The 27478-nt window shown below is 38.4% G+C and overlaps 1 protein-coding gene across 8 annotated transcripts in view; it reads right to left on the bottom strand.

The window, feature by feature from the left end:
• thrb (thyroid hormone receptor beta) overlaps window positions 1-27478 on the bottom strand; it is a 93263-nt gene that overhangs the window by 11642 nt on the left and 54143 nt on the right. For 5 of the 8 annotated variants that reach the window (XM_055055999.1, XM_055056002.1, XM_055056000.1 and 2 more), the window contains 4 exons: window positions 16672-16736; window positions 15102-15152; window positions 506-606; window positions 275-422 (listed from right to left, as the gene is read on the bottom strand). In XM_055055999.1, coding sequence (XP_054911974.1) covers window positions 275-422; window positions 506-606; window positions 15102-15152; window positions 16672-16678 — 307 coding nt within the window. In that variant the 5' untranslated portion in view covers window positions 16679-16736. Of the gene's footprint in view, window positions 1-274; window positions 423-505; window positions 607-1901; window positions 2880-15101; window positions 15153-16671; window positions 16737-27478 lie in introns of those variants that run through there. The other 3 variants (XM_055055996.1, XM_055055995.1, XM_055055994.1) reach the window with 1 other exon arrangement.

The raw sequence follows: 27478 nt of genomic DNA on the forward strand, positions 1-27478 counted from the left end.
ATGGAAAATGCATAAAAAATATCAAGTGTTGAATGCAGTTTGGGTTTATAATAACATTATGGTACAGTGAAACATTTTTTTAAAAGAAACATCCAGTGTGTGTAAATGACATCACATGTCCAGTTTGTGCAGATTATTTGAAACAAAGGTTTTAGAGTACAGATTATCACACATCCCCTGGGTTTTAAAAGGATTTAAGATGAATAGGTTAAGAAACTATTAACACACACATACACTTTAAGACAAACAAAAACAATAGAGTTAATGTACTCACAGTCTGTTGCCATTCCTACCGCTATGCATTTCTTGAAGCGACATTCTTGGCATTGGTTCCTCGTCACCTTGTCGATGACACACTTTCCCTCGTACTTGCAGGCGTAGGTCGGGTTCAGGTTCTTCTGAATGGTTCTCCTGAAGAACCCCTGCAGAGGAAGTGGCTGGATGATCAGGACTGATCAGTGACAGCTAAGGCTGCGTAACACAACCAGAAGGCCCGTCACGATACCTTGCAGCCTTCGCATGTGATGCAGCGGTAGTGGTAACCTGTGGCTTTGTCCCCGCACACTACACACAGCTCATCCTTGTCCAGGTAGCTCGGTATGTAACCTGCAGACAGAAATACAGAGTAGGGACACACTTTACTGTGTTTATATTTAAAGCACAGAATATCTAACAGTTACTCATGAAGCTCCTGTTTTTCAGATCCAGAAGAGCTGATCTGCTGCACAAGTGATGCAAAAGAACTGCTGGCATATCTGCATTTATTCATTTACAGTAGTTCTTTGTGAGAAATGCAGAATTATATGCTTAGACAATTTGATCAAGGCAGTAAGATCTTGAGATGCAAGATTTTACTGAATTTCAAGTAAAATGCAGTACTTGAAATTTTACTTTCAAGTAGTGAAAGCAAAATTCTTAAGCAGAATGAGTCTGTTTATTGTGAGTTGACTCATTTTGAAGATTTCAAATGGTTTAAAGTTTAATTTGAGACTCAAAAGAACTGGCTAATGTTTTAGTTGTAAATACTCAAGAAAATATTAACATATTCACTACTTAAAGCTGCAGTGTAACTTTTAATTTAAAAAAATTACTCAAACTGAAGTTAAATGTAACTAAATATCCTCTGATTTCACATTTTTATCCCCATAGAAATCTAGTTCTCATTTTAGGTCTTAACTTGATTGATTTGCTTTTATCTGATTTATAATGACAAAAGTGGAAGAAATGTAAAGACATCAAGATGAAACGACTTTAAATCACACACACACACACACACACACACACACACACACACACACACACACACACACACACACACACACACACACACACACACACACACACACACGGAAAGACACACATTATTGAGTGACATATCATGTTGAATGTGTTGTTATGTAGAATCCCAGCCCCAGATTAGTTTTTTCCTTCCAAAGTAATCTTCCAACTAACTTCGTTAACATCTCGCTCTGGCTCTAATGAGATCAGAGGTTGGAGCCGGTCAGTCCTCGGGATCGGAGGTGGACAAACTGATCAATATCTATTTAGGCCTTTATTAAAAGACAAAAAAAAAAAAAAAAGAAATAATGAATTGAACATCAGCCTTCTGTTGCCTCAGCATCAATCAATACAGAACCTAAACTCGCCTCAGTCAAATCCTGTGGAGCCAGTTTCCACTGTGGGATGCAAGGAGTTGTGGCTTCATGCTGATCACACTTAATTTAAAAAAGCCACACAGCATCGATTCACAAATCACTACAGAGTCATCACTAACAATCACATAGATCTAATCAAACTAGCTCCTGGAGGCTGGATTAATCAATGCAACATATGGATTTGGACATGCAGCAGTCAACTCCAGTCACACAAATTATTTTGACCCAGAGGTCCAGATGCCATACCTTTTCTGTGGGCCCCTTGTATCCACTGCAGATGTGAATAATCAGGTTTAATCTCAGGAAAATACTCAGGCTGATGGTGGAAGTGGCTGAGAGAGACCTCCATGTTGCAGAACTCGTTCTTAAAGGAGGAAGGGCTGGCAGCATAGGAGCAGGAGTAGTGCTGGCCGGGGGGCCAGGCCTGCTCAGTGCAGGGCGGGTGATGCAGGGGCTGGGGCTCGTAATGTCCGTATCCAGCGCCTTCCCCGGGGTACATGCAATGCTCCCCGCCACCCTGAACGGCGTAGCCCCCGACCCCTGCGTGGGGCATCTCATACATGTCCGGTATGCAGTAGTTCATCATGAAAAGCAACAGAGCAGCATAAACTAACCCCGAATCTCTTTAGAGTTAAAAACCAGGTAGGATCAACCAATTAGGCTAAATAAATTAAATATCCATCCTCAACCTCCAAAAAAAAAAAAAAGAAAAAAGAAAAAAAACCCAACTTCATCAAGTTGCACCAAAGAAGAACAAACATTTGATCCAGCAAATCCACGGAGCGCAGACTACACCTAGCAACTGCCCCACCCGCCACCACCCGGCCGAATTGGGAAGCAGAGATTTATGACGACGTAGGGCACTAATCTCACACTCCGCAAATCCTTGATGTGCCACTTCCACTGGCAATGTCACAGATTAGGATCTTTGTGTGCCGCACCTACAGTAAGCACTGATCCAGAAGATGCAGGGTGGGAAGAAGCTCCAGACACATGCAAGATGACGGGATGAAGAGGAAGAAGCATCTTCACCCAAACAGCTATTTTGGTGAAGCACGACTTTACAGATCTCACAATTCTGTTACCTCCAAGACCCCCCAACTCCCCCGATGTGGTTCTAACAGCTTGGCTTTCAGATATATTTATTGAGAAAGCACAACTAATTAAAGTGTACAATTAGCGTACAATATCATCACCTTTTTGATTGAGAAACAAGCTACAAAAATAAACTCACCCCCTCTGTCCATGCAACAGTATATACAGTAAAAATTATATTCAGCATTTCATTTGACACTTGAAAAAAAATACTATAATAAAATTATTAAAAGATTTGAAACAAGGCAGCTAATTTTGATCACTTTCATGGGGACAATATCCATCCATCCATCCATCCATCCATCCATCCATCCATCCATCCATCCATCCATCCATCCATCCATCCATCCATCCATCCATCCATCCATCCATCCATCCATCCATCCATCCATCCATCCATCCATCCATCCATCCATCCATCCATCCATCCATCCATCCATCCATACATACATACATACATACATACATATTTTTATTGTCTATTACCAATTAGGAGCACTTGAGTAACATGATGAGGTCATGGTCCATTTCAGCTAATATGCTTAGTCTGAACTCAGTCATATTGATCAGGCTCCCTGTTCAATAATGAGAGGATAAGCTTTAATACGATCAAGTCTTTGTATTGAGATTCTGAGGCAGAAACAGGAGGTTGCAGGAAGCAGAAAACACTGAGCAATACACATTGATCTGTCATATTTACTTCATCATTTCAACACCTGATGATTCGAAAGCTGAGCTCGAGAAAACATTCAAGCTAAGAATGACAACCAGAACCAGGGAGTTTTATGGGAGTCCCAGTCTGGATCCTCCAGCAGTTGCTGGTTCTGATGAAACAGTTGGGATGCGTTCAGGTACCATCATGTATCAGACAGAGGAGGAGTGAGCTGACTATATATGGGCAGAAAGCGTTTCCCATGCAGGTTGCTGTTTTATGATGAGAGCAACAAAAACATTTTTTTTTATAAAAATCACAGAATGTTCTGTGAAGAGGTTTTTAGCACAATGAGTCTGTGAGGTTTGGATTGTTTCTAATTGCAGCAATTATGTGACAAATTTTATGAAAAGTATCTTTAGATCACTGCTAATAGATTTATTTATCTGTTCCTAACTCAGACAGGTTATAGTAAACATGGACCTTCTCCAGTTTCATGTGCTCTAATTACTAAAGTTTGAAATCTGCTGCCGTTTCCTCTGCCTCTGACAGACCGTCACAGCGCTTCCTCTCTGTGTTTTTCTTTTTCTTACCACTCTTAAGCTAACTGTTTTAAAACTACAGTTGGGAAACTGTTAGCAGCTGGTCACATCCAGAGTAAATGAGCAGGTAGCCTGACTAACCACAATTACTCAGAGACTGCTGCTAGGTTTAGTGTTTACTTTATATTTCTTTGCTAAAGAAGAAATGTCAAAATCAACAGGAAACAAAAATTTATTGGGAGTTATGTTATCAATATAACATAACTAAATGAATTTCTGTAGCAGCGATAACAGCGACATCTGCTTCCTTTTCCACATAAATAGTGGACAAGACTGATATTTTCCTTCAGGTTGTCCTGCTGACAATTTGCTGGACAGCAGCAATAACAATTTGCTGCTGTCCAGCAATAACAATTATTAAAGCAACCTGAAGATGAAGCTCTAACAAGAAGATTATTTATTTCAGTTCAGTTAAATAAAGATCTCAATTCTTTTTGCTGGTCAGAGATAAGATTGTTTAGTTTGAATAAACAAGCCTCCTGTATTTTTTGTGTTTCTCAGAGAATCAAGGGAAATCATAATAAAATAAACAATATTTATTAGAGAAATACAATATAAATGACATTTATAATCACATTCAGCTGAAATTCTGGTTGATTATTGATTGAAGTTTAAGATTAAGACCAGGTTGTTGTGTGCTGCAGATTTCTCCCTGTTTCCCTCTTGAAAATGAGAAACTACATCTCATATTCAAGATCTGGTTTTACCTGGTCAAATGAAGAAAACAATAAAAACTGAACAACACAGCCACTCAGTGTTAACCTGGGAATCTGAGGCAGGACTACCTAAAACTGTTTCATGTAAAGAACAATACAGATCTCTGTAAACGTGCCACATCTAACAAGAAAAGCACTAATAATTCTTGCTCCAATAAACAAACCCTAACTATTATACTTTGAGACACACTTTAATTCCCAGCTAGATCACAATCAGTACAGGCGCTGATAATCCAGTAATGCAGCTTAAACCTTGAGACAAAAAGCCTGACAAAGTGATTATGGGTTCAGATATAATATGATGCTTAAAGTGTCTTAAATACATTGACTTGTGTTGAAGCAACAAGCAGCAGTGCAGAGTGGTGGCTTTTTAATCTCATTAGCTGCAGAGTACAAAAGGACGTGCATTATTAGGATGCATTGTTGTTTGGCAGTTTACGCATATGCTGTATCATTAAGCCTCACACAAGCCTGACGTTGGTGATGTGTGATGGTTTACCAGCTTCAAACTGTCGTGAGCCGATAAATAGTTTACACAGTAAGCAGCTGCTGTGTTAAAGCAGGGAGCACAGAGACTTCTTTAATTAGTTGATTCAGAAAAATGTAAATGAACGTAGTTAGATGAGTAACAACTATTCCACTCTAGCAGCTATGTGGGGTCATGGCAAACAAATTGTTTCATTCTAAAGTACTTTATTGACCCCTCAAGAAAATGAAATGTTTTAACTCATTGATTTAAAATTCTTCAGTTATTATGAGGGGTATAATTTTCACAAAATAATATGCAAGATGCTAATAATTCAATGCAACTCATGTTCAGTCCTCACCAGCAGTGTCTACAACAACATTAAACACAACTCTGGTTAGGACGTTTTAGCACAAGCTGTTACATACTTAGAAGCAATGCTACTACTGAACTGAAATCCTACATTAGATGTTATTAATGTAACCATTTTATTGCTTTTACAAGTCAGTCATAAGCAACAACAAAATAAATGCAAATATTGTGATGTAACTAAATTCTACAAAGCAATGGCAGTTAAATAAAAATGTGTAAAATAAAATAAATGAACGCATAAATATTCCCTCTTTCGAGTCAGTATTTAGCTCCGTCCCAGGGAGTCTGTGGATCGCTCTCAAGTCACTCTGCTCATCTGGACCCTGCACTTTTCCTCTATTCTTCCTGCTGAACTCTTCCAGATCTGTCAGGGCAGCTGTGAACAGGTCTGGACTTTTACTGGGCCACTCCAGAACCTCCCACTTGTTGTCCATCTCTGTATCTTTAACTGAAGCTTCGGGTTGTTGCCTTGCTGGATGATAAATGTTCTCTGAAACTATATTTCTCTCGCAGATGGAAACTAACTGTCCTCCCGAATGGTTCTACATTTTCCTCAGTTGATCTCCATTCCACTCACTGTGTTCTAGCACCAACTGGCTATACCTCTGCCAGGTTAAGTCAATCACTTTAAACTATTTCTATGGAAATCAGTTTTCACTGTAACAGAATTTATTTATTTTTTGTCAAAAAAGCCAAATTTAGTTGACTGTGATTAATTTGTTAAAGCAATAAAATGGATGAAACATGGCAGGCTTTAATACTGTGTGTTGGCACTATTTATTATGAATTTATGTTTTGAGATGTATGTTATGCTTTGGTTTTTTTTTCAGGTAAAACATGAACGTTTATTGGGATCAAGTAAAGTTGCGGAAATCAAATTTTAAGATGAATTGTATTTTAAAACCAAAATACCTTAGCTCATCCGTTTTAAACCATAATTCTAGTTACTGCAGTCAACTTTAATGCAGGTACAAACAAAATAATCAACAGAATGGTTCTGTATAAAACCAAGGAAGAGTAGCAGCTTTGTTTAGGTAAAAATGATCCGATCTCTTTGTTCTTGACAATAACCGATTCTTTTGTCTGAAAAGATTATTTTTAGCTGAACAGCTCACAGTCTCCAAACAGAATGATATGTATCAGTAAACCAAAAACTGAACCTGGCTTAAAGAACCTCTGAGTCCCATGGTAGGGAAACAGCTGCTTTATGAGACATCCTTTCCACTGGAGCAGCAACAAAGAGACATTTTAATACAACATCATTCTAAGAAACACAAAAGCAACAAGCCACAGATAGATAATGCAGCTCCCCCGTTGCTATTTCATCCCCTACATGTTCCATTTTATACTCATAGACAAACTATCTGTACCTTTTGAAAACCAATTTATTTTGACTGATATTTAAGTATTTTGATGAATTATGGACACATTCACAGGAAAGCAAAAATATAACACACTGGAGTAGAGGGCTGATTATGAAAATATAAATCTGAACAATAGGCCTTCACAGCGCTTAGCTGCTTGGGCCTAAAAAGCATCAGATGGTGAAGAAACTGACCAACACGCTTCCAACATGATGCTGATCCCAATGATTTTGATTTTAGACAGCCTGCTGAAACTCTGATGCCAAACTCTCCTATAGATGTCAGTTCACTAATGTCAGTTCATTTTTCATGTTAGTATCTGCGCATAAGATCAAAATCACTGAATTAAAAATATTGCAATACAACACAGAACAGTAGTCTGCACTCAGTCACAGACTTCATCGCTTGAATAGAATATCTGACGTGATTATGTTTTACATGTAATGTGTTCATGTTCTGTACTCCGGTTCAGATGTTTAGAATGACTTCCTGTGCTTTACATCCACAACTGATATAGTGTGGAAATTTGTGACCAACACCAGAAAGATCAGTGTGAGGAAAATCATAATTCATACTGGCATCACAGCACCTCAACATTCCAGAGTTGCTGTTCTCTGCCTTCATTTACGTCTGGTCAGGTCTGGCCTGCAGACAGATCACTGAAGGGACAAAAATTCTTCCATGGAGTCAAAGTACATTATCTGCTTTAAAAACCAGGGGACATGTCCTACAGGTCCATCTGACATGTACATTTTCTATACATTTACTTGTGTGTCTTTGGCTTTCTTAGTTTTCATTTGGCTCACTTAAAACGTTCTACTTGTTTAAATTCTACAAAGCTGGTCATTTAGTGACAAAGTTACATAAAAGATCAGCTGAATTAACATGTTTAATCTTTTTATTTTTAAAACACACCCACCATTCTGAAAAAGTGTTATGTATTAGAGTTACTGCAGTTTTCGGTCATATCTGTTGAGCTGTTTGACATATGATGATCCAGATTCTAATGATACATAAATTTATCATCTAAAAAAACAAAAAACAAAACAGACAGTAGTGCTTCTGCAGAAATCATAGTAGAATTCAATCTTGAAATATTATAATTTCAATATTAACTACAAACATTAAATATGAAAAAACTTATTGCATTTATTAAAGAATATTAATTGGAGTAGTTCTTTATCATTACTTTGTTAATCTGACAGTAATATTGGCCTTATGGACGTTCAGAATAAAGCATTAAAATAACCTAAATGACATTCTTGGCAAAATTATTGTTTTATTGTAAGTAAGGCGTCAAGATGAATATGTTAGAGAGGCTTAGTGAGGAGTTAAGGCTGGGCTAATTCAACAAGTGTCACTGTGTCACATTTGGATTCAATCAACATGCAGCAGCTTTTCAGAGACAGGTCCTATGAGGCAAATCTGCTTGCAAAGAGGGCTTGATACCAGTTTAACTTTTTGATGAGGTGATGTCCTTGACTGGGTCTAATCTTGTTTGCAGTTTCCTTAACAACTGTCGGCAAACTGTTAAGCATCCATCAGACAGTTTAGGGCAAGTCAATACTGAAACAATCTGTTGTCTGATCTGGCTGCACCTTATCTTGGGTTTCAGGTCTGCCTGTGCTCAAACTGTTTCCCTTATTTTTTTATTTAGCTGAATGTTTGTCAGACTGATGATAATATCTTGTGTATAGCTGCAGAAAAAACAAAGTCTAATAAGTAATTTTAATATATGGTTCAGCTGATCTTTTATGTACCTTAGTCATTAAAAGCTGTTGTACAACTGGTAATGTATGCATAAAATCAGAACTTATTTAGAGCATTTGCATGTAAATAGATGTAGTTTTTAATATACTTGCAGAGCTATAAAATAATTAAATTAATTTGATTATGTTGAGATTTTTTTCATCAGATAAATTCAAATTTAAAGGTGGTTCTTGATTTTTTAAATACATTTTTAAATGTTATTTTATTATTGCAAAAGTTATAAAAATGTTTCAGAAATGCACGATACCTTCCAAGGCACAGCTGTCAGTTTTAAACAAATGAAGGTAAAATGCAATGGACTCACCTTACCGGTCAAAGAAATCTGCATCACTTTGTTCTTCTGAACTTGCTCTAATGAAAAAGAACTGGAAATCTGTTTCCACAGGTAGAATGCATGTTATCCTGGCAGAGTAAACACCTGCAGAACCGTCTCGCGGCAGACTCCAAGTATTCCTGCCGCACAGGTGGATGAAGTGCCATGGCCTCTCTGTTCCAGCTAATAACACACTTGCGCCTTCACGCCTCTGTTTCCTCATCATTTTTTGCCACTGTGCCGATGGGATCATAGTTTCCCAGTCAGAGGCTCCTAGCTGCAGTGGCTCAGCAAAGGGCTTTTACACAAATATATTCCCTCCCTGATTGATCACTTTGCGACTCAGGGGTTCAAAGCCGGTCATGAACAATATTTGGATGTTCGGCATCTCTTCCACCCAGGGGCCCTCAATTAACACGATGCCCCGTGCCAGATGTCCCCGGCTACTCCGTGTTACCTGAGGAGGCCACATTAGATGAACCTTTCCCAGTGAAGTTCAGGGTAAGCTCAGGGGAGCAACAGAAGGCTCCCAGGCTGAAAGTTGAAGTTGGAGCGGATTATCCGCAACATCCACACTAGAGTATCTTTCATGCTACTCTAGGGCTTTTGTTTCAGAGCGGTGGGCAGCGGTGACATGTAGTCAGCCCCTCAGTCCAAACATGTGACTGCAACACAATGGCTTTTTTCTATTCCTTTCACAAAACAGCCAACATTTGGTAAAGAGTCAGATATTACACTATTAAAAAGCTGATCTATTAGAAGGTTAAACTTTTAAGGTCAAGTAATGCTGACTCATTATGCAACAGCTTTTCTTAATATCCCAGGGACTGCAACAAAAATCAAAAGTAGGAAGCACTGCTTTACACGTTAACAGGCATTTATTGTTACTGTATATATTATGTATATATTTCTCAACTCTTTTGACACCTTGATTAAAACTACCTCACCACTAACTTCACCAGATAAACTTCCCATAAACCTGAGCTGCATTGCTATCACTGTCACATGACCAAACAAACACCACATGATCAACCTCCTCCCATCCTCTTCCAGAAACAAACAGCAACAAGATGGTGAAAATATATATTTTTTATGTCAGTTTTATTTATTGATATGTTAGAAAAGGACTAAATTCGACCAATTTCGAAGTTAGTGCTGATACATGATGGATCCGTAACATGTTGTGTTCTACTGGTCACTCTTGACAAGAAAGTCATGTGCTCCATCTGCCACCTGTAGGTTCTGCATTAATACTGAACATAAGAAGCCTGGGATGCTGCTGTAATGTTCACAGTGTCAGAACCACAGAGTTAGCAAACTGTAAGTACTTCCAGAGTTTCTCTTCAATTTTATTTTTAGACAATAACAAAACTGCAACACATACTTTTCAAAAACGACAAAACAACAGAAGTTAATATTTTAGTCCTCCTGTTTAAACTAAATTCTGAAAATATTATGAATGGATACATGTAATTATTTTACTGGATTTCCACACAGATGCACCATTTATTTATGGTTGTAATTCAATTCAGTTCAACTTAAGTTTGTTTTTTAGTTTATGTTTATTTCAAACATATTTACATTGACAATTCAGATACTATATTTAGGTACCGTAACTATTTTTTTAAAGGAGGCAGGCAAAAGTATAAACTTATTTGACCTCTTTCTTAGGTGTCTTATTTGTACACATTCTTTATTTAAAACAAAGAAAAAAAATCTAGTGAAAAATAAACAAACAAAAAAATCAACAAAACAAAATAAAAATAAAAAACACAGCTATTTACTCTAAGAATGTAATGGTAATTCACAACACATATCATCTCAAGGCACTTGAAAAAGTTAATCAGTTATACAGACAGGAAATTCATCATCAGTGCGTCAAGTTCAGTTCATTACTCAAACTGGTTAAAAAGTTTAGAAGAAAACCCACAATTCACTCGTAGTGACAATTGCTCACATTGTGTTGCTGACTTTACAGCAATCCCTCAGGCTGAGCATGCATGTAGCGACGGTGGAGAAGAAAGACTCCCCTTTAACAGGAAGAACCCTCCAGCAGAACTATTATTTTTGATTTATTACTATGTTCACCAGCATTTAAAGCTACTCAGCAACACAAAAAACAAAATACTGCATTACATATCAGTAATGCTTCTGAACAGCCTTGTTATCATGACTCATATCTCATGACCATTCAGAGGAATTTGACTGGCTCATGTGTGAAAAACGGGAAGTAAAGCTAGAGCCGAGCTTCAGTGTGTGGATGCTAAGGCTTCTCAAAGCTCAGATTGGATTAAAGCAGATGAGCTAGGTTCTGGTTCTGCAGGAGGTTTCTTCCTGTTAAGTGGGCGTGTTTCCTCTCTACTCACGCTACATGCATGATCAGCATGAGGGATTGCTGCAAAGTCAGTGACTCGATACAACCTGTCAGGTTTCCTTTCCTCCAGTTTGAATAACAAACTGAACTTGATGTATTGTTTGATTATATATTATAAAAGGTTAAATATATTTCTGCATACAAACTGCATGCTTATCTTGTGAAGTGCTTTGAGAGAACATTTGTTGAAAATGTCAGAACAAACATATTTGTTTAACTAGTTCAATTTAAATCAAAATGGCTTCTTCTCCACGAGCTAATCCAATATTTCTGATGGAAATATTTTTATTACATAATAGTAAAACAGATTTTTTTTTTTTAATCCAGCTACAGCCAGAAACATAGAAGTTCAGCTCAAATTCAAAGGAAGGAACCAGGCATCTTGTCTACTCTGTAAATTTGTCCTTCAGGTTCTGATTTGAGGAGTTTGATTTCAGCATTATAGGTATCCTCAGTTTTAAACCAGATGAGCTGGGTTTTAAGCTATTTCCAGTTCGGCCAATTCTCTGCCCTCCTAGAAGCTGCTATCCTTCTGGGTCTGACTGAATAGACCCAGAAGGGTCTATTCCAAACACCAAACATTTTGGTGTTTGGAGAGTTTTTACTTCATAGTTTCAGTACTGTGTAGGAAGAAACTATGGTAGCATGTTGATTATATACAAATCATAATCTATTAAATTAAAAATAAATTACAGACTGAGCTAACAAGTCAGAACACTATATTAGTTTCTCTTATTTACTTTCTTTCTCCAACTACCCAATTATTTAAGTCCATCATTAAATATGTTTGATGTCAGAATAATCTACATTAAATAAAAAAAAAATATTTTCTTATTTCTCTTTGGGATAATTTCATAAAAGATTAGATTTTTATCTTTCTTCCTGCTGTAAACCACTGCATCACTTTTTCTTTCTTTGGACTTCACTGACAAAATGAAATACAGTACCTACTAAAAGTATTCACACCCTTGGATGTTTTAGCCTCTTACAATTCAGTTATAAGTAACAAAATGTGACTTTTTTGATTAAAAATGACATAAAAAAACCATTTCACAGCAAAACAGTTTTCAAAGTGAAAACTGAATGATAATGAATTAAAAATATTGAGCATATAATAAGGGTAAAATAGCAGAAATATTCCCTCCTTCCTGTCGGTATTTAGTATTTGTCCCTCTGGCTCCGTCCCAGCAGAGAGTCTGCGTGGATCGCTTTCAGTCACTCTGCTCATCTGGATGCTGCACTTTTCCTCGATTCTTCCTGCTGAACTCCACCAGGTCTGTCAGGTCAGCTGTGAACCAGTCTGGTCTTCGACAAGGTCACTTCAGAACCTGCCCCTTGTTGTTTTCAGACCGTCTCTGTGTATGTTTAGCTGAAAACTTCAGTTTGTCGTGCTGCTGGATGATAAATGTTCTCTGAAGCCAGAGCTCTCCGGAAGATGGAAATTAACTGTTTGATTTCCCAACATTCATTAGACCTTTGACCTTTCCAAGCCTTCCAGAGCCGCTGGAGGCGCATCCCCACAGCATGATGCTGCTACCATCATATTTTACAGCAGGGTTGCTGTGTTTGTGGTAATGTGCAGTGTTTTTGTCCTCTAAAAACAGTATCTTAATAAAAAAAATCTCATCAGACCAAAGAAGTTTCTTCCTTCTGACCCTGGAGTTTCTTCCCACGTGCCTTTAGGCAAACAAACTCTTGTCCAGCCTCGATGTGAATTTTTCTCATCAGTGACTTCCTCATCGTCTCTCTTCCATAAAACTGACTGGTGAAGAACCAACGGTTGTCTGCAGAGTCTCTCCATCTTAGCTGCTACAGCTTGGAGCTCCTTCCACGTAGTCATGGTAACCTGGTGTCCTTTCTCACTAGTCTCCTTCACATGGACTAGATTGTGAGGACAACCTGTTCTTTCATGTCTTGAAGAACTCTGAGGGATGTTCATGATTTTTTTTCGTCTTCATCCCCTATCACTATCCTACTCTCTGATTTGCTTGAAGTGTTCTTTAGTGTTCATGCTGTCGTGGTAACCAGGAATGGACCTTCCAGAACCAGCTGTCTTTATACTGCAGTCGCTGCAATCAGCTGGGCTCCATTCTACTCACTGTGATGCCTTAAGTCAATTACTAAATATACATATGATGTCAGCAGGTCTAGTTCAGCAACAAGCTGAACTAGAGTAGTCACTTTAAAGGATTGGAAAACACTTATTTATGTCAAAATATTTGTATTCATTTGTCATTATTGTGAAATCAGTTTTTTACCTAGACATCAATAGTTTGTTTTCCAATTTCTTTTGTCCAAAGGCCACATTTTGTTGAGCATGATTGATTTGTAAAAGTAACAAAAGGATAAAACATTTATAAGCACTGCATAGAGTTAAATAGTCTTGCTTTATATTAACTGCTATTTTTATTTAATGACTCAAAATTAAAGCAAAATCACTCTGAGAGACTTCCTGTTGCTTGAAATGGTTTGGAGTGAAAGCAGGAGCCACAGAGATTGGAATGAATCCAAGTTCTGTCCAGGTTCACCTACATAATTTGAGTTCTTAAAAAAAACATATTCATCTGAGGATATAATAACAAGACAAACAGTTTTATGCAAGATGACCTCATAGTGAAAATAAATTATTTGAATGGATCTGAAATCATGAAAAAGTTGGGAGAACACAGCAATTTCGAATTAACCAGGGTCGTCTGCAGTGGTGGCATAAAGCAGTACACTAAACCTAGACTCAGATTTCTGTGACTGTAAGACACGGCGGAGGCACAGTCATAGCGATGATGCAAAATATTTTAGAGACAAATGCTTGAGGCATCATAAAATGTTGGGTTTAATTTGGAGAATGGAAAGTTTCAGAAACATCAGCACACATAGGAGATGTAAGACATTTCTGGACTGGAGCAAAACAGTAAAAATTTATTTAAGTATTTGATGAAATGATTTAATCAGATATTAGCAACCGAGGCCAACTGGTGTGTCTGTGCTTGTTTTTCAGCCTGGGTTTTTCCCCCAGTCTGATGGTAGTTGAAAGAACAAGGTCATGGATCCAAGCGGCTCAAATCAGCTTGCTTTTAAGACAGTCTGTGTTTACCCTGGGGATGTGGTAAGGAGCTCACTCTTTCAGGGGGCTCAGGGCGCACATTACCCTTTCACACTAAAAGAGATATTGTCAAGGTGACTGGGACATCTGAGCAGTTCGTCTCCTGGACATCATCCAGGCCAAGTGTTTGAGACAGTTTGGAGTGGGAGGAAGCTGTGGGGACACCCAGCACACGCCAGGAGGATAATGCCTCTCGATTGGCTTGGGAACGCCTTAGTGTCCTCCTGGAATAGCAAAGAGGAGGCAGCTCGGGTGACGGAGGTCGGGCCGCCTCCACCCACAGAGCCTGAACCCACACAAGTGTGGGGAATGGAGAGCTGCATGATATTAACCGCTGTTAATGTGTCTTAATTCCTCTTACCTTGACATGCAAAGTTTATATAATCTCAGCCTTCAGATATGATTGATGAATGAATGGAACCCTTAAGCTAAACACCACTTTCTAGATCTCTCTAGAACAGGTGAGGAAAACCTCTTCTAGAGCAAAAATCTGTACAGGAAAGTAAAAAGACTGAAAATGAAAGCATTTCTTCGGTTTCATGTCGACTTTCTTTTATTTTTCAACAGAAATGCTTCAGAGCTCACTCAGACAGACAGGAGGAAAAGGAAGGTGAAATGTTACCGTTTTGAACAGACTCATCCTTCCAGCGGGGGGAGCATTTCTCTGCAGGCTCTAAAAACAGATGGGGAGAGGCAGTTTACCAAAGCAGGCCAGTGCTCAGTAAAACAGGTTAGAGACAGGCGGATCAGCTGCTCTGCTTTCATATACAATCAGAAGCAGAGAGGATGCAGGCCTGTCAGACAGGAGCTGCAGCAGCTTGCTAACCCAGCAGCATCCCAGTCATTAGCTCAGTTGCTGAGTTGCTTTCAGGGTGTAACAGCAAGCGAGGGGATTGGGTTCATTTCCTCGTGCGATACACGTGAGCTTGTGTCTGTTTGGTTCGATAACATATGTGCCGGATCAGAGGTGTTTAGTGGGACGGCTAAATCCACACGTGACGACCAATTTACCTCGTACATTATCTCTACTGACTAAATGCACCTAGTGGCACATACTGTACTTGCCTGTTGAATTTAAATGGACAAGCTGTTAGCACGCTGCTGCAGCCCATATGTCCCGCACACAGCGAGCTGCAGCACTGGCAGGCTGCTTTCTGGGTCTGTAAGGGCATTCTGCTGCAGGAGTTTCTGGTATTTTCTCTGGGGAATGAGGAAAGATGTCAAAACTTTTATGTTCAGTAGGTTTTTCAAGTTCTGTTCAAGTTCAGATTAATTGGAAAGTTTAAAATTAATTATGGAAACTTCATTTTTGAGGTTTACGGCAGGTGTTACTACTACTATAAATGATAATTAATGTTTTATGATGTGCATAATAATAATGCACATTATAAAATTGCATTAAAGTAAAGACATCAGAAACATAGATAAAGTTGAGATTAAACTGAACTTGGTCTCATGACTCGATAGAAAAAGTGAGTTCTGACAGCAGAACTGAGTCCGGAGCAGACTGTCTGATTTTCAGGACTCAAATCAAGACTTCAAACTCCAAAATTACTAATTCAGTCACTGTGAACAAAAATAGGTAATTTTGCTCCTCCTTAGAAGATTTACAGGTCAAACTGGAAACCTTTGGAGCGGGTCACACCAGCAGAAGACGAGTTGTGCTGCAGCACGCTGAAGGAAGTGAGGCTTCAGCCTTCAGGGAGTCAACTTCCTGGACAGACAGGAAATCAGCTGCTGTCAGGTGGATATTAAGGGGTCGAAATATTTAAACTTCATCAGGTGTAAATCTGATACATGGGAGCAGAACCGCTTGTAGGGCTGAATTCTATCACCATGGTAACCAGGACTCTGTCTTGCATGTTTTCAATGTTTCCCACATGAATATCTCACTGTAATTTTTCTGCAACACTTGTTGGCATGGCGATGAGGGAATGTAGTCATTTGAGTCAGATGAGCTGGAGCAGGGAGACACCTGAAACATGCAGGACCTGACGTCCTGGAAAACCCGGATATAGCTGCTGCTGCAAAGCTTCTAAAACCAACTCCTGGGGTTTCATGTGAAAATAAAATGTGTCTTTAAATGATAGAATCCTTAGTTTTCTGTTTAGGATGGATTTAAAGATTTTTATGATGTAAATTCTTTGTGTGTGGTCGAGGCTGACGCTGCTGGGAGGGCTGCAGGATCTTACCTGACATACTGGTGGGCTTCAAGGCCAGGATGACATCCTCAGAGCCTCCTCAGACATCTGGGAACCTAGCAAACATAACACAACTAGGAGTCAGTCTGTCCTTCACTCACCCTCTTTCGCTTCCTGTCACCACAGCATTTTCCACATGTCTGCCATTTTATGTACAACACTGGATTCTAAGTGGGGGAAAATGCAGCTGAAGTGCAATCTCATTATTTAATTTAGTGCAAGGCATAAAATGTATTTGAGATGTAATTTGTAGTAGTTTCTTAAGAAAGAATCAACCTTTGATAGGCCTTGGGACATTTTCTGCATGATTTTGTCAGTGCACAGCGACATCTAGTGGTTGATCCTAAAATATGTCTTTCCACAATCCAAGCACATGCTAACAGAGATTACGGAGCTTCAGCTCTTCTGTTTTTTGTTATCATTTATTCCCCAGATAAACTACTGCAGTACTACAGTACTGTAAGTGAGAATTAGGCTTTTTTTAAAGTTAATATCTGGAAATGTTCTAATGGAAACCAGAAGTCACATTTTTACTCTTGCAACTAACTAATCCCTATTTGAATACTGCATGTTTCCCTTCACTGCATTGATTTGATGAATATAGACTCTACAGACACATGTACTTCACACCTCTGGATTCTGATGAAAGCAGTTAGTTTTACCATGACATGGTTTGAGGTATGGTAGGTGGTCCATATCACAGTAACATCATTAGAATGGAAAAACTTGAGAATACTCAGAATGAACACGTTTAAAGAATGTCTTGCCAGTTTTCCTTGAGAAAAGTTTGTAACTGTTCCTCTTTAATAAAATACATAGTCTTTCGCAAAGGAGCTGACAAAAATCTTAAATCACATAAATTAAAGGCAACATCTATGCTGTAAGAAAAAGCCAAATTTATTTTCTACTGGTATTTGACTTGGCCACTGAGCGCTACTGAACAGCTGCCCAGCCCAAGTGAAATAAATCAATAAAACTTAACACAATATTAGATGAAATTATCCAGTTTAAGGGTTTGTCAAAAATTATTTATCTTGAAAAATATTAATTAAAATAAGAATTCTGATTTATTTGTCGTCTCGATACATTCTAATGCTTAAAGCAAACCCTAACTCGCAGTGTTCTTGTAAATTTTGTTTATATTTTTCTCCACTGTTTGTACCACAAGAACGTCAAAAAAAATGAGTACATTTGAAGATACGCCAAAATGCAGTTACTCTAATAGGCTATAAATCACACTGGTTGTATCCTGAAGATGCCTGTTTCAAAAGGAATTATTTTTCAAGGGCAGCATTTGTGGCGACCTGAATGCTGCGCTAGCATTCACAGCCATACAGTTACCTAAAAAATAAGTAACAAGTGGTTTTTATTATCTTTTTTAAGTTATTACAGTAGCACCAGGAAATATTGTGGTGGCTAAGTCCGTACCGCCCACCACTAATCCAGACGTGTTTTGTTTTTCAGCCACAACCACCTGTACAGGGAAACTTCGGACAGCGCTCAGAGCTAAGCTGACGTATTTCCAGAGATACTATGGAAAAATCACAGAACCCTGCAGCAACTGATAACCCAGTCTACTGACTTTTAACTCAGTGTGTAGTGACTGAAATTCATCAAAGCAAAAACTTCTTGAATTTGAAACAACTGACATATCCCACAAAATGTTTAAATATTGATTTGTGCTCAAAATGCAAATCCCCTTCGTCTCACTAGCAGTTGGCACATATGAACAGTTCTTCATATCTTCTGTAATATTCCGTCCAACTATTCCATTACAGATTTGGGAACATCAGGTTCATGGGTATCAATATTTCTCACAGGCTGAACACAATTAAATGAAATCCCATTATGACCATAAGAACTCTCCCTCTTTCACTGATGGAAAGAGTGTCTGCAATCAAAATGATGGTCCTCCTTAAGATTAACTCTAAAATCTATTTTATGGTTCTAAACCACCCAGCTTGATTTAGATTTTGGCATAGCAACAAAGCATCCATATAGAAGTGTCAAAAACTTAGAAAAGGCTAAAGAGAAAACATAAAACAACCCAACCTTTATACATAGAATATGTATTAACAGTGGATATGGAAAAATCCAGCGCCTTATGGAAAGACAATAACCAAACACTTTGTAAATAAATCTGTATCAGATATTGTTTTATCCTCCCTTATGTTAAGCAGCAGAGGTGTTTTAAAAGCACTGATATCAGTCCATCCCCAACAGTCTGAAAGGTTTCTGAATCCCTCACCCAAAGAACCTGTGACATAAAGGCTTCTTTCTCAAATCAAAGAGGTGAATCCATCCATCCATCCATCCATCCATCCATCCATCCATCCATCCATCCATCCATCCATCCATCCATCCATCCATCCATCCATCCATCCATCCATCCATCCATCCATCCATCCATCCATCCATCCATCCATCCATCCATCCATCCATCCATCCATCCATCCATCCATCTGTCCAAATTGTCCCAGTAGTTATTGCGATGAACAACAATATTGTTGTTTTGATAGCATTTTCAAGTAACATCATGGTGATGTCATAATAATGCAAGAACATACTCTCAAGAAAAATAACAAACATTTAATATTAAAATATTTTAAATATCCAAAATAAAAACAGCATGTAAAATGGATACTGGGATTGCTGTAAACAAAACTGGACTTCAAAATGAGCCTGGTGTGCAATATTTTTTCTGTCTATGTTCCCCATAATGCATCTGATAAATGAGCAGCAGTGGGAAGCCAAGCCTTGCATCTCAGTGTGCCAGAACTGCTGCATGCCTCTCCACAGTCACTGTGTGCATCTGTCTGTAACTGAATCTGTGTAAAATGAGAAACCAGGAAGCTGAATGTCCTTGACTGGTTGTCCTGTCAGGTCCACACTCGCTCTTTCTGGGACACACACACACACACACACAGACACACCCATTTCGTCTAGCCGAAGCCAAAACAAGAGCCCATGTGACAGAAGCTGGACTGGGCTCCTCTCACTGAGATCCAGCAGCAGCACCATTAGAGTTGTTGAGTTTGACACGGGGCTTGAAGGCATCACTACATGACTGTTCACCTTGAAATCAGAAGGCTTATTGAAAAGTGACAGTTACAAACTTAATACTCTTAAGTCTGAAGGGATTAAGTACACCTTATTGTATGTTTTGTTAAAGGTGCAGAATTTCTGTTTTACAGACACATACTGCCATTTTATAGCACAATCAAGTAATAATGTCAGTTATGTCTTTGGAACAGTTATGACATTACATATGACAAAATAAAATTTACTTCCTTATTAAAATGCTTTGAACTTGGTCCTCTGACTCTTTAAGAACCTCCTGCTCTTTCTAAAACTCCACCTTCAGGAAGTCATGATAACATGGCTCCTCTATTAACTCTTTGACAATGTTTTTACCAGCATTGCTATGAGAAATAGCTCTTATTATGAGCTCAGAAATGTGCAGTTCCATCAGTTGCTTGCCAATTGCTGCTGGTTAGTCTGAAGGAGTGAAGTAGGGGAGTGACATGGAAGCTTGGCATTTTGCATTTTGGAATGGTTGCCATGAGAGATTAAAGGATTTCTAAAACCTGCCTGAAAGAATCAAGGCAACACTCCAGGTATGTTTTTGATGAGGGAATAACATGATATATTAATGTCACAAAAACATTAGATAAAGGTCGCATTAAGGCCAAAAAATCTGAATTGGGTCACTTCAGGCTGTAGGGTGAACACAGCCTTAGTTTCCATCTGCCAGAGAAATTCAGCGGAGAGAATATTTATCATCCGGCAAGATCACGACCCAAAGCTTCCAGCTGAAGATACACAGATATGGTCGCGTATCTTTACACGACCACATCTGTCGTGTGAAGATACACACTCGTGCTCTGTAACCTGGTCGAAGCTGCTCTTCCTCATCCTCATCCACTTGCATCATGCCTTTTCGTTCCTTTATTGTCTTCCTTTATTGTCGGAAGACAATAAAGGGGAAATTCTGGAGTGGCCTAGTCAAAGCCCAAACCTGTTCACAACTGACCTGAAGAGTTTAGCAGGAAAAATTAAGGAAAAGCGCAGCATCCAGTTCCACTAATTGCCATTGTTTTATAGAAATCAGTTTTCTCTTTGGTATCATTTTTTTATTTTATTTTTTTTGCAATTTGTTTTGTGTTGAAAAGCCACATTTTATTTATTATGATTATTTGTAAAAGCAATGAAAAGGTTCAATACTTTTTGTATTCACTGTAGGATTTACATTTAAAGTGGCAGCACATTAAGACACTTTACTGAGCGAGAAGCAGAGAAGCATTTGTTTCACTGAAACTGAGGATTTGTTGGCACTATTAAAAAGCTACTCTGTATGCATGCAGACATTCTGACTTCACTGAGGCAGGTTAAACATGACTGATCATCACACTCCATATGCTCCTGAATGGTCCTAAAGGACAAAGCTACTTGTGGCAGTGATCTCTGGTCTATGATCTATTAGATGTCTACTGTCTGTTGGAAATGCTGACATTTTATATGGGCTATGATGATCTGTTAAAACATGCTTTTATACTTCAGAAGAGTAAAAGAACAAAATGGTAGTTGTACCTGTGAAGGTGGCGAAATGTCTACACAAATGGATAATTATTAAAGTGATTTCTCAAGTTTTTTTTTTTTTTTTTTTGCTCCTAAACCTAATTCTTGCTTAAATATTTACTCTCAAAAATGAAAAAAACAAAGAAAATGTTTTCAAAGTTTTGCTGCAAAAGAAAAACAGCTGGCTGGAAAAGCTAGATGGGAAAGAGTGCTGGTGTATACTGGCTTTACCCCAGAGAGCATTTAACATCCAGACAACAGCTGGGAAAGGCCCGGAAGCTCCTGCATCCATACATCAGATACAGGATGCAGAAAGACAGGAGCCCACAATGTCAGAGAGAAATCAACATGATAAAACATGAAAACAGCCTGTAACATCCATACAGAGACTGAAGACACATGTGGATCTCGCAGAGAGAAGCACTCCATTGCAGCATTCTGCTCCTGAATTTCAATACAGCATTGTTTGTATGTGTAAAAGTAAATATGGTTCATGCTGATATCTTATCAGGTCAGTATTGATATTGCTTTGAAAATAAACGGCCACAAATAAAATTTGATATTTCACTGGTATTCAGAATACTTTATTCAACAGACTCATGGTCCACAAGATACACAACAACACGACATATAAAAAAACAAGAAAAAAAATACGAAAAATTAATGTAACAATGGTAAAAATGCTTGTAAAAGATTAATACAGAAGCCTAGCTGTGATGATACCTGAAGGTCGAATTTCAGAAAGAGCACGTGTTTTTTAAAGATACACAGGCCCAATTTTAAGGCATTAACTATTGAGGTGATTTTTTTTTTCTCTGAGGATTTTGTTGGCTCTGGTGCACCGTCTTTTTTTTCAAGTAGGCTGACAGGAAAGAGGGGACAGAAAGAGAGGGGAAGACATGTGGCAAATGTCGCAGGGGCCGGGAGTCGAACCCGCGATGGCTAAGACCTCCATAGGTGGATTGTGCTAACCCTCTACGCCACCTCAGCACACCCTCAGGTAAAATTTATTTTCAGTCATATTTTATATTTACAGTATTTTTATAACATACAATGTTAATGTAGTATCTTGATTGTGCAAGATGTGCCTGAAAAATATTTTGTACAAATAGTTACATCCATGTGAGGCTCATTGTATTTTCATCCTACTGGAACTTAGGGAGAATTTAGATAAGAATAGAGCACTCCTCTATTTTCCATGTTCCAAATGTGTTAGTCAACATCCCAATGCTGAGCCAGAACCGATGGCTCTCAGATTCCCTGTGAGAAACTTTCTGATAACTTGTGAATGCCGCATGTTTTCTTTCCGTCACTGCTGGATTTCTGCTGTTCCTCCCGTCCTGGTTGTTCCTGTTCCAAAAACTAGAAGTGACAATAATGGCTCCACCGCAGGCGTGGAGCAGCAGCAGCAGTAGCTGTGTTTCTAAAATGCCTCGCTGCTGGTCAAATTCAGCACAGAGCAGGAAAAGCTAGACAATACTGGACTGTGGAATCCACAGATTTAAAGAGATGCTGAGCAACACCTGCTCTTCACTGCTGATATGATGAAACACTACCACATAGTCGACTCAAGAGGTCACCAAAGTAATCAAATTTCAGATCCCACAGTTTTTATCTGCAACCATCAAGCAGAAACCTTGATCATCAGGCAGGAACTGTTCCTGTTTCTGTCTGAGCTTTTAGAGCTTTGAAATGTACTCTGGGTCTCTAGGATTCTCAGCAGCAGTTGCACTGACTTGTGGGCACCTTTAATGCTGCTGGCTGAAGACAGAGCAGCAGACTGTGAGCGAGCACTTCCTTCTCTGCACGGGGACATCATTTCCCAACCACAACTGTTCCCACATCCTGTATGACGAGAAGAATGAGAACAGTACGTACTGTGTAGTTCTGCAGCACACAGAACAAACTAGTTTGGCACAGACATCCGACTTCATGAGCACATCCTGACCAAACCCATAACTTGACTTGGTTGGAGACAAATGTAGTTTAATATTCCTTTATGAAAATAACAAATACAAAGGTTGATCTTTTCAAAATAGAACTAAAAAACACTGAGTGCAGGTAAGAAAAGCTACGGTGAGGAGCTTTTGAGCAGCTTCTCAGCAGATGACCCAACAACAGCTTGGAAGAGCCCAGTCTCTCAACCTCCGAATGGCTTCTTCAGTTTCAGAACTCTTGCTCAGTTCTGGAACAGAAGGTTAAAACAGATAATGGAGGAAGCTGTCTTGAGTGTGAGCTCAGCTGACGTAAACCAGAAAACAGGAAACTGACCCAGTAGAGCTGATGTTGCATTTTCTTCATAGAGGTGGGAGATACACATCACAGATGACAGTATTTGCAATTTTACATCACGGAGTGTTCACACCGTCTGAAAAAGAACCAAATTCACGGTGCATATAAGGTGGGGGAGACAAACCTCATTCAGGATGCGAACTTCAATAAGTGCCACTTTCTCTTTGACCATTTCATAAAAGCAAAATGGAGAATGCAGGTACAGAGTGGAAATTCTAACAAGAAGAGTATCATGTGGATTCTTTGTACAACAGCAGATTGAACTACAGATCGTCTTGAATCAAAAATCGTTTTGGAATCATGGCCCCAAAAGTTGTAATTGAAACATAAGAGTGAAAGATTCCCACTTCTTGTTAGTACTATTATTACAACAAATAATAATGGAATATTTCTACCACACAATTTACTCCACATACTATCTTTTATTCCTTTAAGAGGTTATATCGTTGCTATTGTTAGGATGGGGCTGGATTTTAAGTGCGAGATCACTCACACTCCAAAACCGAGTTTGACAACAAAAGCATTGCGTCTAATATCTATGTTTGGGTTAACTTTTCTGCTAATTGTTTGACTGAAATTAATTATTGATATAAAAAACGAGTACTGTCAGAGTGAAAAAAGATGCAGTGTGATTCCTGAGTGGTATCAGTAGAACATCGAAGTGTAAAGATCAGTAAAATGCATCATAACTTCACATAGAACAGACTGTAGGTGCAGGACTCAACTTTGAACAAAGTTCATCATATTTGCGACTCAGTCTTCTCTGATTGTTACACCTGGTGCTCTGATATTTTATTTTTGAGGCTACACCAGAGCAGATGAAACATGACACAGGTCTATTATCATGGCAACTGGTACCACAGAATAAGAACACCAGATGGTGTTTTCATTAAAGAATTCAGGCTGATGGAAGAATTAACCGAGTCACTCTGTACCCGCTGCACTTATCATATTACATCAAGTTCTGTGGATGTTGGAAAAACATGAAGGTCAATCTCTGAGGGGATGTCAGATACACGCCATGTTTAGGTGTTCCTGTTCCACTGTGCACAGTCATGAGCATGACCTGGAGACTTGGAGCTGAGCACTACCAATTATTATGACCAATAATTCATGCAGTGCTGCAGCCTGCTTACATGAGCTGCATAATGTATGACAAAGAGACTGTTGATTCGTGAGTTGCTGTTGTTGCTTAAGGGGTCTTTCATAGAGCCAAAGCACATGTTGGACAACACAACTTGGCAACTGGCCTCTGCTTTTGTGATGACATAGGCTACGATTCCATAACAAATGTGGGGAAAAAACCCCTTTGAGAATCTGCTATTGTGAAAACATTACTTATTATAAACCTGTGGTTGGTAGGGTTGACTATGCTCATACCGAGGATGCCTTTATATGTCAATTTTCCGTGAAAATGTTTTTGATTTGATGTGTGCAGACCTGGATGCCTTTTTTTTGTTTGTTTTTTTTGTTTTTTTGTTTGCCTCTTAAGTTCTCAATGTGGGGTTGTGGGGTGGGATTGGGAAGGGTTGAATATTTGTATTTGTGTTCTGAAAAATAATAAAAATTTTAATAATAAAAAAAAAAAAAAACAAATGTGGGGAAAACTTTGATATTATCCTAATGTGGAAAAAACACAATTTCAATATTGCAGTGTTTCCATTAAATAAGAAACACAATTATAAGTTATAAGTTTGTTCATATAATGAGTCATTAAAAAACAATTGTAACATCCGGCTGGTGATCATGTGACTCTCAAAATGAAGAAACTGTTTCCATTGCAGTTTTGCAAAATAAACCAATTCTGATATCCACCTCATCCTAGTGCCAAAACCTATTAATAAATAAGTTTTTTAAACTGGTGGGTATCCATTCAGCAAATTTATTTTCTAACTATCAATTTTTTTTTACTTCATGAAGACGGTCCATCTGAAATCATGATATGAATTTATAGGTAGGATTTCGCAAGTTTCTTACTTCTTCCTACTCCTTTTCGAGCATGTTACGATTATTGTGGTACAATATTGTAGTGTCTTTTGTAATCCTTCATGTATATTATTTTCTACTACTATTATGTTTGGAATAAATAAATAAATATACAATAAATAAATTCCGCAATCATATGATCAATAGGCATGCAGCTTTGAAGCCCTTAAAGCAAATTTATGCAGAAGGTTCATCAACTAAAGAAGTTCTGATCTGATCCCAACCATCTTCACATGAAGCGTCGGCTTCATGTGAAGATGGTTGTATTTTAAACAATCAGTACACAATCGATACTGTTGACACAGTATGCTCTGTTAGTGTATGTATTGCATGGTAGTAGAAAAAAAGCAAAGTGGGATTCTGTCAAGTGATGTGTGCCTGTCAGCGGTTACTGCCTAGCCACATTTGGCTGCAAGGGCAATCATGTGACAGTCAAAGTGGAGTTCAGAGAACAAAGCTGAACTGTACTGTTCCATTTGGGAACATGTGAGCAGTTCACTAAAAGCTCCTCTGGCTATTTTCCTGCTGATTACAGAGAGCTATTAAAGCTTAGGGAAATATTCTGATGCGCATTTAAGGTTTAGAAAGAAGAAAATATCGAATAAGCAAAAGTTGTGTGCAAGTCAACTGGTAGCAGACTGAAAATGCACCATGATGCACCATGATGTCTATGTTGCAGTAAATCACATCATGGCCTTACTGCTTTGTGAAAACAAATATCCAAAAACCAAATGACTGCGAGTTGAACTACAGTCCACCACAGTAAGATGTGTCTCTTTGCTGTAGATCTCTGATGCTGATATTTGGATATTTTAAACCTTCCTTTTCATTCTGCTCAGTGTTAGTGGTACCAAGGCTAATAGAAGTGCTAGTCCAACCTAGTGGGCAGTGTTTAAAAAACCGTCCTCTGTGTCACAACACAGAGGTGGGGACTCATGTCACATAATTTGGAGTCAGACTCGAGACATTAAAATCAAGACATTAAAATCAAGACTTGAGACTTGACTTGACAAAATACTCAATGAATCGGACTTGACTTTGACTTTCACACCATTGACTTGGGACTTGAAGCTCTTTACTTGAAAAGACTTGATATTTTACTCAAAGTCTCAAAACCTAAAACATTATTTATATAGTGGCCCCATTAATTCATTCCACACATTCTGTATTAACAAGGTAGACTGTCTCTCTGTTTTTCCGCACTCCATATGTATGTGTGCGTAAGCTGCAGCACAACCCATCAAATGAACAGGATTTAAAAATAACAATGGGGGGAAAGAAACAAGAAATGAAAAATGCTTAAAGGAGATATGCTCCTCTTATCTTTCACTTGTCTGTTTAGTCATGCTGTATATACGGTGGCTGTAGATTTAACCCCACTTGGACTGACAGATATTTATTTTACCATCACATCCAAATTCAAAACCACTGTGCTTTATTTGCAATGAGTGCATTGTGTGTTTGATTTTAAAATAACTCATGGTCTATTATTCACAATTAGCATAATTGAGAAATTGCTTAAAACAACAACAAAAAACGACTCAAAAAGTTTTGAAATTCCAAGCTCCTGACTTGAGACTTGACTCGACTTTTGCCTCTCTTTACTTGAAATTTAACTCGGACTTGAGGACCAAGACTTGAGACTTATTTGAGACTTGCAAAACAGTGACTTGGTCCCATCTCTGTCACAACATATGGAAACCCCAGGAAACCAGGAAGTCATCCATTGCTAATTAATTGCACGGGAACCGATCCACTTAAAAGATTTTAAATAAAAAAATACTTCTGCTACTTTATTTTTAAAGAAGCTTCACAGAACTCAAAGTAATTATTTTATAGTTTTTTTCCCCCTATTGCCTATACATTATCAAGTCAGATAGCTAATAAAATATCAGCTTAACTGCACTTGTCATTGTTCTAATTCCAGAATACACAAGGACAT

Source organism: Poeciliopsis prolifica, unplaced genomic scaffold (assembly GCF_027474105.1).
Source record: "Poeciliopsis prolifica strain line A6 unplaced genomic scaffold, Auburn_PproV2 SCAFFOLD043, whole genome shotgun sequence".
Taxonomy (NCBI): domain Eukaryota; kingdom Metazoa; phylum Chordata; class Actinopteri; order Cyprinodontiformes; family Poeciliidae; genus Poeciliopsis; species Poeciliopsis prolifica.